Below are 14,831 nucleotides of genomic sequence, written 5' to 3'. Positions count from 1 at the left end.
TTTATTAACTAAAGTACCACAAATAATTCACTTTGTGATATGTAAAGTTCAGCAAATCAACAGTCACATTGAGTCAGTTTTATATTATATGGATTTACTTAAAATGTGCACAGACACCCTGGAGAAGGTATCTTGGCAGGTATACATAATTTACATCTTGAGCAATTTTGGTTTTGTATACACAATATTACAGAAACTAGGCATGTAAATGCAATTTATTTAAATTACAGTATATAACAAAAGTGGATCTTTTTAAAACCTGGAATAGTATTAACATGATCTTTATATGAGCAGTTTAACATCTGTTTCACCATTAAAGAGGGGCACAGGGTAGGGCCTGGTCCTGACGTGTCCCAAGGGGGAGAACAGTGGGCGGTGGTTTAAATGAGGAACTATTGCTTTCTGTAGCAGACCTGGCGAATGGAGCTAGAGACTGATTCATCTTGGCAATAATGTGTATATTTTGTCGGTCAGGGCAGGTTCTGATGGGGCCTGTTACTTCTCTACAGTAAGACAGTGTGAAACAACCAATGTCACCAGCTCTTTTGTCTCTCAGTCTGCTTGCTTCCGGTCAGTTGCACGGGACTTGAAGTCTCTTTAAGGAAGGGAGTAGCAGCCAGCTCTCACCTCCTGGTTACCAAAGTTCAGTAACCCCAACGCCCCCAAGTTGCCGTTGGTTACCGTCTACCCGCGGCCTCCTTTACTCTCGTCCTGTCTGTCTAGCATTTTGCCTGGCACCGAGCAGAGAGGTAATACCAACAGTAGGCAAAGGAGAGAAGAGCCACGGTGAGGTGGTGTACTTGGTGGGTTTTGCAGTATCACCAAATGGAAGACAGATAATGGCCAAACCACCATTTTACATTTTCTGAACTATCGGGCAGCCTCAGCAGGCCACCTGTAGTATCTTGGCTTGAAATTTCTCTAGGGTAAGATTTGTTCATCTCATGATGGAAAAATTGAAAGTACACGGAAGTAAAGCGCCTTAATACTCAATTGATTTCAAGTTGGAATGGATCATTCCGATACAAAGATGGACCTGCAGAAGGTTTTGGAACAGAAGGTCCAAAACTCAGTTTCCAATTCAGGGGCACGTGGCTGGAAAGACGGGGTGTGTGGTGAGTGTGTTTGTGTTTGGAGAAACTGCTGCATTGTGAAACACAACCACTTTTGAAGAAATAATTGTCCTTCGATGACGAAGTTCTAGCAAAGATAGAAAATATAACACAGCTCTGCTGGTTCAGATGCATCCAAATAAGGTTGATTTAAAAAGGTCATACTTTTATAATTATTCCACAGAAATAGTATTATTAAATCACAAAAGTTTTTTTTTCTTTAACTTTCTAGCACTGAAGTGGCACAAAGGCTGCCTAGTAGACCAGCCACTTTTTTTTCTTAAAATATTGTGCTTATAAACTATCTGTACAACTATTGAAACTTGCAGTAAAGAAAGAGATTTTAAATCGCTAGATTTTACTATTCATTCTAGAGCTGTTCCAGGCCTCATCAGACACTCGACTGTGAGCATAAAGGAAAAAGGAAAAAAATCATGTTTGTATAATTAGAGATGGGCTAGGCTAGTTCTGAAATCATAATAAAAGCCAAAAACCTGACATTCGAGCTTCTTCCATACGTGGGAGAGCATGACCCCTGACTGGGTGTCCTGTGGCTCGCGTGCCGGTGGCGACCTCCCTTGGAAATTAGAGGTACTGTTACAGGGGAGGGGCTCCAGGGGAAAGAACGCGGCAGGGCCCAAGAAAGCCTTGCCAGAGGCCTGACTGGCAGCCCACGAGACCTCTCTGCTCTGCCCTCCTTCCTTCATCCGCATTGCACCCTCACCCCGGGTTCTGTCTATGCGCCATGCCCGCTGGGTTTTCAGAAAACCTGCTGTACTGTTAAGACAAGCTGGTGGGATTCCTGGACGCTCAGAGGAAAAGGGGAGAAGCCCCTAAGTACCCTCTTCCTTGGCCTCGGGGGGACAAAGGGGCTGTCTCAGCCGCGATGCTTCCCCTCGGCCGGGCTCAGAACTGGGGCTGGCCGTGGCACACGCCCACCGTGAGCCCTGTCATCCTGCGTGTCAAAGTGGTTGCTCGCCTGCTCTGATCTTCGTAGAATTCAACACGCTTTCGATTTTAAAAAATGCCCAAAGGCAGAGAAGCCCCTTCCCCCGCTCCTGGGGAGCTGCTCCCCTCCTGCGGACACTCTGGGTACAGCAGCTGCACGCCGGCTGCTTCCCACGGCCAGGTCTCCCTCCTCCTTGGAATCGTGACTTTGTGCTTTGACTAACTCCATGTGACATCTGTTTGGCCACTTTGGAATTATGCTAACAGATTTGCAGAAAGAAAGAAAGAAAGCTAAGCAAAGCTGGGCACGATCCCATTCGGACCACCCACCACTGCCAAGAACCTCGTGGCCAGAGAACCCCGGGTGCATGTCGGAGGAGACAGGGTGAAGGATCCACGGGAAGGAAGCTTCTCTGCCTTCCAAAGGGGCACCGGCTACGCACATCCGCGGGCGTCTCGCTGCGAGCCAAGTCCGGGAAAGAAAGGAGCACGTGGGCTTGAGTGCCCTTGAGGGGCCGCAGGCTGAGGAAGGCCTCGCGCCCGGGCCCGGGCGGAGCTGCCGGACGGCAGAGGAGGCCGCGGGAGGTATGTGTCTAGAGTGCAGTGGTGTCTGCCTGCAGGAGCAAGGGGTGCGCGCGGCGGTGGGCATCTCCTGGGCCTCGTGAGGTGAGGTCACCTGCGTGCAGGAGGCAAGCTGCGCATCTTTCCACCTTAGATTAGAAGCCCTCCCTCCCCTGGTCCCCTCTTTGACAGAAACAGCCCAGGGAGCCCACACAGAGAGCCCGGGTGGGGGGGGGGTGTTGAAGGCCTCTGCTCAGCCACGCCAGGGACACAGCATTTCTCTGGGTAGCAGGAGACCAGCCCGCGGGGCGGGCTTGGCGCTCACCGTCACACACGTCAGTGCAAGCCCATCTCTATTTATAGCAAGGGGTCCGTAAAGGTGAGGCGCAGCCGCCCTTATCTGTCCAGCAGCTGTTTCAAAGCCCTTTCGATGTTCATCCGGTGCCCGACTCGCGTCACGCCCAGATCTATGAGGTCTTCCTTCTGGAGGTTTGGCAGGTGGCTGCCGTCGATCTCGTTGTCCATGAAGGCCTCTTTATGCTCACCCAGGTTGAGGCTTTCCAGCCAGTCCGCCACGTCTGGTTTAGTCCACAGGTGGACAGGTTTAGTTGTAAAAGGCTTATTGGAGATTGGCTGTTGCAGTATGGAGGGGGATGGCGACCTGCTGCGTCCCGCTGGGTTCAAGCCAAACAGGTCCCCGGGAGGGGGCTGGCTTGGGAGGCCGAAGACATCCGAGAGGGTGGGAGAGGGAGCCGCGGCGGCAGCGGACAGGGGCGCAGGCAGGATCTCTTTGTTCAGCTCTGTGGGCGAGACCACGGGGCTGGGGGCACGTCTTGGTCCTGAGGTCCTGCTCTCATAGTCTGGGGGCCGGCTCTGCAGGGTGATGGGCTGGGAGGTCCCAGGGCGAACCGTGAAGGTGACCGTCGTGCTCCGCGTACCTGAGACAGTGCTCATGACCTCTGGGCCTCTGAAACGGCAGCAACAGAGAAAACCATCACAGGTCCGCTCACAACGTCCCGAGGAGGGGGCGGGAGACACCCAAACCACAGCAGAGCGTCCGACGGCAGGTGCGCTGGCAGTGAGCAAACGCTTTGCCATGCCGGGGGCGGGGCGGGGGGGACACGAGCGGAAGGCACCAGAGCACACGGGGTGGCCACTCACCGGAGCCTGGCAGGTTGGGGGTGGGGGGGGGCAGGGAGACCTGGAGACGGGCCCGAACCAAGTCCTGCTCCCTGGCCGGGGCGTGTCTGTGCCACACCAGTACCGCCTGAGGATGTGGCGTCTTTTGCCTCAGTTTCAGCAAGCAGAGGGGGGGCACCCTTGAGGAGAGACCCTCCCTCTTAACTGCCTGCCAGGCCTGAGGCTTTTTGGCTTAGAAGGACAAGTGCAGGGAGGGGCACCTCGCAGGCTGGCCCTGTTTCAGGAAGGGGGAAGCCCTGCGGCTCCCTGGGGGCGCTCATGGACGCCGCCGTGTCAGCGTGAAAGGGTCAGGGTCGGGAGAGGGGCTTTATTAGCGGGCGGGAATGAGCCGCAGCCGTGGGGCCCAGTCTGTCCGCGCTCTGGACTGGCCTCCTGCTGCTCTTTGCTTTCTCTGCCGCGGGTGTGTATTTGCGTGAAACTGCCAGTTGGTAACCGGGTGCCTCTCAGCCTCGTGACACTTCCCCACTCAGTGCTACGTCGAGTACGGCATCTCTGCGTGAGGAAGCAGCAGCAGGTCGCGGGGGGGACCTGTGCCGACTCAGGCTTCGATCTCGTCCCGAGGAGGAGCATTTCCAGGGGCAGGGGGTGCACGCGGCTGGGCCCGCACCCCCACAGGGCGTTCAGATACGGCTTCCTGGAGGGCCAGGGGCTCCAGGGCCGGATCTGTTACACGTAGGGGGCCCCTGTTGAGAATTTCCAGGGGCCTTGGTTACTGGTTGTACTGGTGCACTGGGCACCAGCAGGTAAAGGCAGCCCCAGGCGAGACCCTGAGGATGCCTCCTCCACTACTGCCAGGCTCGCTACTCAAAATCAAGAAACGGTCCAGGGCGTCACCCGCAGGGAGCGGGGAGCCACCCCTCTGGCCCCCAGACCTCGGTCCTGGAGAGAGAGGTGGGCCGTGCGCACGGCGGGCATTTAAGAAACCTGCAAACTCCGGTGCTCAAGTAGGGCTGAAAGATGCTCCCCGGTTCCCACTCCGGAGGGCCCCACGGCTGTGGGCACACCTGTCTGGGGAAGGCTCATTTGAACCACTTTGATACCACAGCTAAGCTGAGATGGTAGAGCAGCCCCACCCAGAGGGGATTTGCGTTGTTTAATTAGGACCTTCAGGGGAGGTGAAGCGGGTCAGCATCTCACAGGAGCACGCGGCACTTGCTCTAAGGTGACTTTGCGTGGCGCCGGGCCTGTGACCCTGACTGGGTCGACTGGGGCAGGACAGTTGGGAAGTGACCTTGTTCATCGGCTTTGTGCAGCAGAGGCAAGTTAATCCCCCAGAGTGACAGCAGCTGCTTTAAACCCAGGCAGCCTTTAACAGGGGGCCTCTCTGAGCCAGAGGGTGGGTGTCAGCACCACCCTCCTGTGGGAACACCCCAGCGAGTCCCAGGTAGTTGGGATGTTTTTTTTAAAGAAAGGCTCTGCAGGCAGCTGTGTGTGTCGTCAGAAGCAAACAGATGGGTGGGCAGTGAGAACGAGGGACAGGAGAACACACCAGAGAGAAGAGGTTTCTGCACGCAGCACTTACTTCTGTTCAGCACGACCCTCTTCTGTTACCACCCATCATGGGAGCAAATGGAAATGACAAAATGGAATGGGTTGAGACAACACTGCAAAATTAATTACAGTTTAAAAAAAGCAGCTTTTTTCGATGGATGAAATTAAAGCAATGGCACAGATGCTGGCTGAGAGTCTACCCGCGCTGCTCCTTTTCTGGCCACGGAGTAGAGTGGGCAGTGCACAGAGCTGCCCGGAAGAGAACGTCAAGAGGGGCATCACTTTAGTGTTTAGGACGGGAAACTCACACCTGTGCCTGCCTTGGCTGGGGATGGTTGTGAATATAGAGAGAAACATCCAGGAAGGTGTTAAGAAGGAGAACGACGTTAGCCTCTGCTTGGAGTCCCTGAGAGCCAGTTCATTGCTGACATCCAGACTCGGCTTCCCGGGCTGCCTTTGTCTTCTGCAGCTCAGGAAGGACAAATCAGCGTTCCTGGTTGGGGGAGGCCGTGCTTTGCGTCAAGTCTACACCGAGAGAGGAGAGCCCGGCAGCTAATAAAGGGGGTTGTCAGATCTGGCCCCATACTTGGGGCCACCCACGGCCCTGCGGAACGTCGCCGTGGAAAAGAACCAGCGTGTTTGAGGAGCTGAGTGGAGGCCTGCCCGGGGCCGGTCCACCCTGCCCTCCTTCTCAGCGGTTTGATTGACTCTCAGTTAATCAGGCGGATATCATTCACTGGATCTCCTGGTTGCGGAGATCGTTATGTTGCTAAGCAACCACTGGGTTCCCGGGTGGAACACGCAGGAATCTGTTGCCCCGATTTAGAACACAGACACACACACACGCACACACACGCCCTCTCTTGGACTATTACTCTCTATCCTGCCTCTTAAATCCAATCCATACGGGAACATGAGGATTAAAACAAAAATGGAGGGTTAACTGACACCCCGAGATGCACTGTAATTTTATCGTCAGCCCGAGTTGACCGGGGTCGGGGAAGTGAGGACTCAAGTCGCCTTTGCATTGTGTTTAAAACTGCAGTTCGGCTGTCGAGCAGTGGCTGGCTGTGGGCCGGAGGCGCTCAGGGGGCCGGCGCTGGGGTTCTGGACCCTTCCCGCCCAAGCCTCCCTCCAGCACGCCCGCCGGGCCTCTGCCTTCCAGTGACCGTAGGGTCTTCGTGAGGAGCCCCTGTCTTGCGTATAAAATAGCACTTATTTCCAGACCGCTCTCTTCTTGGTTTCTACCTTTATAGCACCTCCAAAGGTCGGTCGTTCCAAAGACAGGGAGAGTGGCCCGAGGCGTTAACAGATCTGCACAAGGCCTGAGCCTGGCCCTGGTTCCCGGCTCTGAGCACCGCGAGCCCCTGTGTGTCTGCGGTCCCGGGCCTGGCCTGCAGGAACGGCGGATGGATGTGGGAAGCTGGTTTCCCAGATCAGGAAGTGACGTGACTCGGCCAAGCAGATGGGGCTGGAACTGGGCGGGGGCAGGGGGCTGCCTCGGCTTCAGCAGCCCTTTCAACACATCTGAGCAGGTGGGAAGGCACCCAGTTTTCAGCGGGAGGTATCCATCCCCTGATACACTTCGGCTGAGTGGTCCTGGCGTCCAGACTGGGAAATGAGAGCGTGAGAAACAGACTTGGAGGATAAAATGCCGCAGCCTGACCAGAAGAGCCCCTTCACGAACCCGTGTACGAGGAGACACGCGACAGCGAGCTTCACGACCACCCTCCCTAGCGTCCACCGCCTTATCCACGGTTTCAGTCACTGACGCTGCCTGAACGTTTCAGTTGCTGCCATGAAATGGTAAAGCCTCCGTGACAGCGCTGACGTGATCAAAGTGTCATTAAGCAGCTTCTAGTATCGAGTCAGTTTTGAAAAGTCTTTGTTCTGGGACTGGCTGGGCAGAGGTCATTTTTTAACAACCCAGATAGATTTATTTTAAAACCGAGAGGCTCTCAGGATAATACTGTGGAGAGCCAGTGAGGAGCTGGTGCCACTGGCCAGGGCAGCCGGAGGCCGGAGGGCATCACCTGAGAAGCGGCCAGCGCTCCCCTGCAAGCAGCCTGAACCCCCAGGGGACCTGGAGCGCCGTCGCTGCCTCCGGGAAGTGAAGGCCATTCTGGATGAACCGAAAAGAGCGAGGCGATCGGAGGGGCTCCTGGGGGCTTGAGCCGATGCCGTGCGCCCTGGACGGAGGCCAGTGGGTCCCCCGCAGGCATCCACTCACTGCTCTGATACTCCTCCCAACAGCCGGAGAATGAAAGCCAAACCCAGACTGACCTTCCGCTCCCCTGGGAGTGCTGACAAAGAACAGATGCCTGGGCTTCCTAGGTCAAGCCCCTTTGTTTTGTGTCAGACGCCATCATCTACCCGCTGTCTCCGGAGCAGAGGCCCCCGGGACCCCACATGGGCCGGCTCGTGGGCTTCCCTGTGTCACTGTGACCCACCTGACTGCATAGCTGCTGGGTCACCTTCATGGAACGAAAGTTCACGCCAAGCCTTCGCTCAACCACTCGGACGCACCCCAGCCCTTCCCCTCGGCACGCGGGAGCCCTCCGGGACCCTTCCCCCGTCAGCGCTGCCCTGGTCTGGCCGGTTTCTTCAGCGTGGAGAGCACTTGCCAGTGCCTGGGCCTTGTGCTTGCTGGTCCGCTGGTCCCGGTGCCCGGGATGCTCTGCTCCTGCGTTTCCGCCCAGCTGGCTCCTTTTGCTCCTTCAGGTGGTTCAGATGCCACTTCCTTGGGGAGGGTCACCTCCGTCCTGCCCATGGTCGCTGACTCGTTGGGACATCCTCGTCCCTTTGCAGCGCCCGCACACGTCGGGCTCGCCTTGTTTACTGTTTCTTATCCATTCCCCCCTGAGAATGGAGCCCTTCAGAGGAGGAGGGACCTTGAATGTTTTCTTGTTCAGTGAGGAATCCTGGGGCCCGGCCCGGTGCCTGGCACACTGAGGTAACCAGTAACCCCTGGTCCAGTGAACGGTTCATGACTAAGTCTGCGCCCAGCTTCCCGGGGCCCAGGCCTCCGTGACTGTGCACCCCTTTTGTTACTGTCCTCTCTCAGGTCTGACCCTGGGCTCCTACCAAGAACCCGTCAAGAGGCCACGGGGCTGGGCTGTGGCTCGTTTGGCTTCCCGGCTCTGTGACTTCATGGAAAACACCAGGTGCTCTGAAACGAGGCGGACGCTGCTCGTGTGTCTAGGTTTCCAAAGGGCTCTGCACGGCGGGCCGCCCGCTGCAGGGCAAGGCCGTGCTCGTCGTGGGTGTCGGCCGTGCCCTGGCGCCTCTCCGGCCGTTCACGGTCATCCTCTCGAGCTCTGAGCTTTGCAGGGAAGGTCCGGGCCTGCAGGACGCCAGGCGCTGGTGCCGGGCCTCCAGCCCGTGGGGTAGCTTGGGGCAGTGCTGGGTAGGACAAGCAGCCGATCACCCCAGAGGCCTGGTTCTTAGGAGGTGTTTCCAGATCGGGCCTGGGGGGAGGCCGCGAACGCTAGGCCGTAAAGAAAATGACGTGATCGTCGTCTTTTCGCCAACGTGTCTGTAATCAAGATGTCGGCAGAGCCCGCGTCGTCCCTGATTTCGGGGAACACGTGATGGCAGAAGAAATCCATGCACGGCTCAGGTTAACTCAGATGTACCCCAGTAAGCGAGGGCCTAGTCGTCCAGTGTCCTCTCTTCCCCCACCCTGCCCAGGGTCACCGCACCTCAGAGTTCAGAAAGGACCCGAGGGCAAAAGTAACTTACCAAAGGGGCAGGTTCACCTGAGGTTTCTGCCCTCTTAGCGGACAAACGATTGTGGAGCAGCTCAAAGAACTGTCCCTTTCTTGGGCGATCAAACTTCTTTCTGTGGAAATGGGGTGTCTGCACTGCTGCCTGTCTGTCATTTCAGAGCACGGCCGGGTTTCAGTTTTCCCTAGAAAAACTCATTTCTTTTCCCTCACTAGGAATTTCCTTCATCCAGTTTCGTGCCTCATTTTGCCCAGGGCCAAATTCACAGCTCTTAATTTGTAGACGCATTTAAAAGTAGCAGTGAGACACCCAGGCAGGTGAGCCCTGGCTGGGGGTGTCCTGGGCTTTGTGTGCTGCATGAATGGCTGAATCCCAGGCTGTGTGTGTGTGTGTGTGTGTGTGTGTGCGTGTGTGCGTGTGTGCGTGTGTGCGTGTGCGTGTGTGTGCGCGCGTGTGCGTGTGTGTGCGCGCGCGCGCGTGCGCGCTCTGCTGAGGACCTGCCCCCTTCTTACCCTTGTCAGTCCACCTCCTGGCTGCAGCTCACGTCCATCGGGCTTTGCCCGATGCGGCCGTGAGATCGGAGAAGCCAGAGTGTGCAGGCGAGCGTCCAGCTTAGTGCTGGAGTCAGTGACCGACCTTCCTCCTCGTCCTTGGGCCTCAGGCCGACCTGTTCCTGGTCCAACTCAGTGTAGCCCTTAGCAGTGAGTAGGGAAGGGGAGGGGACACCGCCTCGGGGAGGTCACCAGTGCTGGAGGCCGCCCGGTGACCACCCTTGCAGATTATCAGTCACCAGGTAAGCTTGAGAATAGCCCTGTCCCGGTGAGCTCGGTTAGGTAGTGGCGCCTTTCTTCCAGGCTAATCCCTGGCTCCAACGAGAGGGGCGGAGTCAAGCCCTGAGGCAGCTCCTGAGGTCGGAGTGCTTTCGTGCCTTCCAGCTGAGTGCCCATGGCCAAGGGCTTCACCTCTGACCCCCGGTTCACTCATCTGCACCATGGGAGCAGGTTCAGGCCCTGCCTCCGGTGCCTGGGCCGCGTGATGCCCGGCATTTGGTGAGTGCATAACAGATGTCACCTAGTGCTTGTACCGTGATGGACTGGGGTATAAATAATAGAAGAGACGGGAGGTGGCTGTTCCCGGCAGCTGGGCTTGGGTCGGACGGAATCGGTCTTGCAGCTGCTCTCAAGAAGTCCGACAGGGTTCTGCCCGCTGACCCCTGCTCTCAGGCCCCTCCCACCCAGGGAAACCCTAGAGACACCTGCAACTAGGAGACGCCCTCTCCTGTGAGCCCCAAGGAGCTCACCCAGCCAGGAGAGGAGCTGGGGAGGCCTACAATCCGATGCCGTTCAGAGAGGCCCCTGGACTCGCGGGTGGGAGTGCTCCGGGGAGCGTGGTGCTGTGCAGGCTGCCCCACTGGCCAGAGCAGCCCTAGAATTGGTGCCCTTCTGCATCTTCCATACTTCAGACATCGCTGGTGGTGGGAGGTGCCAGTCAGAAGACCTTGCCTGGTCCTGGCTCTGCCTTCTGCTGGCTGTGCACATGGACAAGCCACCTGGCCTCTCTGAGTCTCCATTTCCCCTTCTGAAAAATGGGTATCATTATACATGCTCTCTAGCAGCTGTTAGAAAGATTACTCACCATGTCCAAGTGTTCTGTAAAATATGAAACACAGTGATAAAGCATCTTAATTGTTGTATCTCTACATAACCTAGCAGCTAAAGACCGGTACCATTACGTGACAGAGCCAGTTTTAAACATTTCCTTGAGACTTCAAAGCACGTAATACTCGTAGGTACGTGTGTACGTACGTCCACCAGAAACGGGGAATTTGTAAGGAATCTGTTCAGCTGGAGTGCCCTTTGAATGCCACTAATGATGGGTGCCCCATTAAAAGACGGTGGTGTCGGCGTGCTTCTCTCTACTGAGACTGGCCCATCAGCGTTCCTCGGAGGAGTAGTGGGAGCTGTGCACGTAACTTACGCCCGCACCGAAAGGTAACCGGGAAAGTGGTGGCTCTCAGCCTGCTCTCAGGACCTGACCGTAGTGCAATACTGCTGATTAATGGACGGAGATGTTTGAATCCAGCGCCTGCCCAGCAGGAGTATGAAGAACGACTTCATTAGTTGAGATGATGAAACCTGAGAGTAAACATCAGTGGGGGAACGTGAAGGGCCCTGCTGCCTGGGGACCCAAGCAGTGGTGTGTGTCTTGGGCGAAGGGAACCGAGAACCGTGAGTGATGGCTGGAGCACCGGGCTCTGACGAGGGTCATCCACCAGCTACAGGCGGGGCGGGGGGCCTGTTACAGTGTGGCGTGCCTTGACAGAGCCCTGGGGTTGGGTTTAGGACTGGCCCCCCACGTGCGACCCCTGGTTTCTAGGCAGTGCCTTACGCTCTGCCTGACGTGAGCGCCCACGCGGGGAGGACCGCATGCTTTTCTTCCACGATGTCCGCCCTGGGTCAGGATGGGCTCTGGGGTTGCATTTCACTCTGAGCTCACTAGTGGATCTGCAACCCGGCCCCTCCCCGGCCTCAGACCAGTTAGTGACAGGAGGAGGGGAAAAGAGCCCCTCACGCACATGTGACCACACACGTGATTGCACACGCTGCTCACGCGACCCGCGGCCGGTGCACCCCTCCCTGCAACCCCTGGGTGAGGCTCCAGAGTGGCCTTTGGGGTCCTGGCCAAGACCTGGAGGACGCGGGAGGGAAGAGCAGGGCTCCTCCCCGGAAGCCACGGCGGGGATGGCCTGTGTGGCAGTGTCTCGTTACGCGTCCCTATGCGGGGGCCACGTCCTGCCGGGCCAGACGCGCTCCGCTCTGCTGCACCGGCGTCCAGGGGACGAGAAAGGGGCACATGGGCGCACGACAGAGGCGGCCGACACAGAAGGCTGGCATTCCCTGTCCGTGTCCGCTTCCGTTGCTCCCAAGGGCGTTTCCCGGTCAGCACTGGCCGGCACAGGAAAGCCCAGCTCGGGATGGTCTGCGCCCACGCCGGCCGCGGCACTTACCTTGGAGCGAGGCTGGCAGGCTTGGATCCCGCCGGCGAGTCCAGTCCTTCCCCCGGCTTTGCCGTTTTCTCTCGGTTCATTTGCTGTAGGATTGAGTTCAACTCACTAATCACGTTTGCCTTTGGGCCGGAGAGAATCGGGCTTTTGACCTCCGAGATGTCACCCCACAGCCTGGAGGTCCTCGGCTGGATAACCTTTGTGGTCCCGGGCTGGGCCCCGCCGGGGGGCGGCGGGCGTGCCGGCGGGGGGACCACAAAGCTGTCCACGTCCTCCTCCAGCAGCGCGTCGTGGTAGAGCGCGTTGCCTTTGTGAATGATGGGCTTCATTTTTGGCTTAGGAGGTACCGGGGGTTTGTCAACCGTGAACGCTTGCCCGTCTGCATAGACTGTGCAGGTGTCCACGTTCTCGCCGCCCTCGGAGGACAGGGTGGAGATGCTGGAGACGGTGGAGATGGTGCTGGTCGTCTCGAGGTGGTGGTCGCTGCTGCTCCGGCTGTCTGCCTCCTCGATCCCAGAGTCCGTGACGGCATCAAAGCTTTCGGGGGGTGGCAGGAATGAGGCGGGCAGACAGTTCGAAAGGCCAGCTGGCTTCTTACCGTCCGCAGAGTTGGTGGGCTGGCTGGAGTTCAACGAAGGGGACTGGGGGGCGTCGTTTTTCTTCTGCTTGACCAGGTCTGAGAGTGCGGGGACAGAAGCAACGCGGTCATCGGGGATATCAAAACTGTTTGCAAATTCCAGGGGAGGAGGCAGTGGCTCTGTAAAAATAAAATCCTCATCCAGATCCACGGATGCCAGAGGTGGGGGAGGGATGCGGAACGGCAAGATCACCGCCTCCTCCACGGAGCCCGCCGCCACGACGGTCCTGCCGGGCGCGGCGGCCGCGGGCTCGGGGCCAGCGGGGATCGGTGAAGCACCTTCAGTTTCGGGAACGCCTTCTGGCACCTCGGACGGCGAGCGGTCCGGCTTTGTTTCCGCGTCGGCATCCTCGTCCTCTTCCTGCAGGAAGGCGTCCGGCCTGGCTGCGTCCACGGTGTGTACCATCAGCAGGCCGGCCGACTTCCGCTGCGACGCATCCGCGATGTTGGTGGGCGTGCCCTTCTCGTCGCCCTTCCGCTCCTTGCCCAGGTCGGCCTCATACTTGTTTTCCGTCTCCTGCCGCCTCAGGGGCCCCCGCGTGTTCTGCCTGGTGACCGGAGGGAAGCCTGCTTCCCCACTGGGCCGCATTTTGGTGTCGATGTAGAGAGGTTTGTTGAGGTCAGCCTTGGGGGCCTCCCCCTTGGGGCCCTGCTGGGACTCCTTCAAGGCTCGGTCCCTCGCGGAGAGCGCCAGGGCCAGCGGGGAGCTCGGGTCCAGCAGCCTCCCCGTGAGCGGGTGGACATAATTCTCGGGGCCGGCCGCACTGCTGCTCTTGAGGGGAGCTGCAGGGCTGCTCTCGGGCCCCTTGGCTTTGGACGTGGAATTCAGTGGCCTGCCGGCCTCACCCTGAGCTCCGGCCTCGCCACCACCCACAAAGTGGTTCTCGGGCTCCCTGGTCGCCGCCCCTGGCGTGGGTGACGACAGCTGCTCGGTGCTGTCCTCCTCGCCGAACCCGCCCTCCTCGGGGAACTTGGAGGGCCGTGCCTGGGGGGCGGGCAGCCCCAGGCCCACGTCCTCGTCCCCCAGGTCCGTGGACAGGAAGGCCGGCGAGTTCCTCCTGGCCTCCAGCCGCTTCTCCCGGTCGCGGACGGCCCCGGCGATGGCGGCGGCGAAGGGGCTGCTGGCGGTCAGGCTGTCGTCCGGCCGCAGCTGGCCCGGCTGCTCGGAGGCCGGGGGCTCGATCTCCGTGCTGCTGCCCTGGCTGCTCTTGCCGCTGCTGCTGGTGGAGGGCTCCTTGACGATGATGGTCGGGATGGGGATGGAGCACGTCTTCTCGGGGCTGTCCTCCACGTTGGACTGCTTCACCAGCATGCCCTTCCGCCTGGCGGGCTTGGCGGGGACGTAGACGGCTTTGCTGGCGACCTTCCCGACCTCGGAGTACGGGTTTTCGGGCATCTGGCCCCTCTTGCCGCGGAAGGTGGCCTGGGCGGCGGCGTTGCGGCTGTAGAGGTCCTCGGAGTCCAGGGAGTAGCGGTCCAGCTCCCTCCTGTGGTACAGCCCCTTCTCCCTCAACATGGTGGCCACCGTGTCGGAGCGAGCTGCCGGGGACACCTTGGCGGCGGAGTTCTGATTGAACGCGGGCTTGATCGTCCCGTAGACTCTGGGAGTTGGGGACTTGGGGCAGTTGTAGGCGGTGGGGGAGGGTGGGGGAGGAGAGGGGGGCACCGACTGTGGCGGGGGGGGGATGTCCTCGGAGGTGTCCGGCATGGACAGGCTTCTGGTGAACTTGAGCATCGGAGGGGCCAGAAATTGCCGCTCTTCCCCCGTGATTCCTACAAGTAGAAGGCAGGTTTAGATTTAAATCACGGCAATGACGCACACCCCGCTCAGCTCCTAGGATGGCGCGACACGCTGTGTCTCTGCAGACGCACAGAGAATCACGATGCACACTGTTCACAGAATGCAGCACAAGCCACGATGCCGAGGGGTCACGGGGCCCATTCGGAGCCAAAGCAGAAGGGAAAGGCCCCGCGAGGCCCGGAGTGCGTGCTGTTGAGAGAGATGGTGCCCAGAGCGACGGGCGCGAGCCGACTCCCCGGGGTTCGTGTGCGCACGTGTGAGCGTGTGTCGGGGGCCGGGGTGGCCTGCATCAGGGGCCATCCATCCCTTCAGGCTTGGCCAGGGCCCCCGGTGGGAGTTTTCGGGTTTGGG

The 14,831-nt window shown here is 58.8% G+C and overlaps 1 protein-coding gene across 2 annotated transcripts in view; it reads right to left on the bottom strand.

The window, feature by feature from the left end:
* Positions 1 to 3,017: 3,017 nt before the first annotated feature.
* The window catches only part of SHANK2 (SH3 and multiple ankyrin repeat domains 2), a 453,317-nt gene continuing 441,503 nt past the window's right edge, over positions 3,018 to 14,831 (bottom strand). For both annotated transcript variants that reach the window (XM_060160929.1, XM_060160930.1), the window contains 2 exons: positions 12,046 to 14,452; positions 3,018 to 3,588 (listed from right to left, as the gene is read on the bottom strand). In XM_060160929.1, coding sequence (XP_060016912.1) covers positions 3,018 to 3,588; positions 12,046 to 14,452 — 2,978 coding nt within the window. The remainder of the gene's footprint in view (positions 3,589 to 12,045; positions 14,453 to 14,831) is intronic.

Source organism: Lagenorhynchus albirostris, chromosome 9 (assembly GCF_949774975.1).
Source record: "Lagenorhynchus albirostris chromosome 9, mLagAlb1.1, whole genome shotgun sequence".
In the NCBI taxonomy this organism is placed as follows: domain Eukaryota; kingdom Metazoa; phylum Chordata; class Mammalia; order Artiodactyla; family Delphinidae; genus Lagenorhynchus; species Lagenorhynchus albirostris.
Note: the sequence above shows the minus strand (reverse complement) of the source record. Positions and strands in the feature narration are given on the sequence as shown.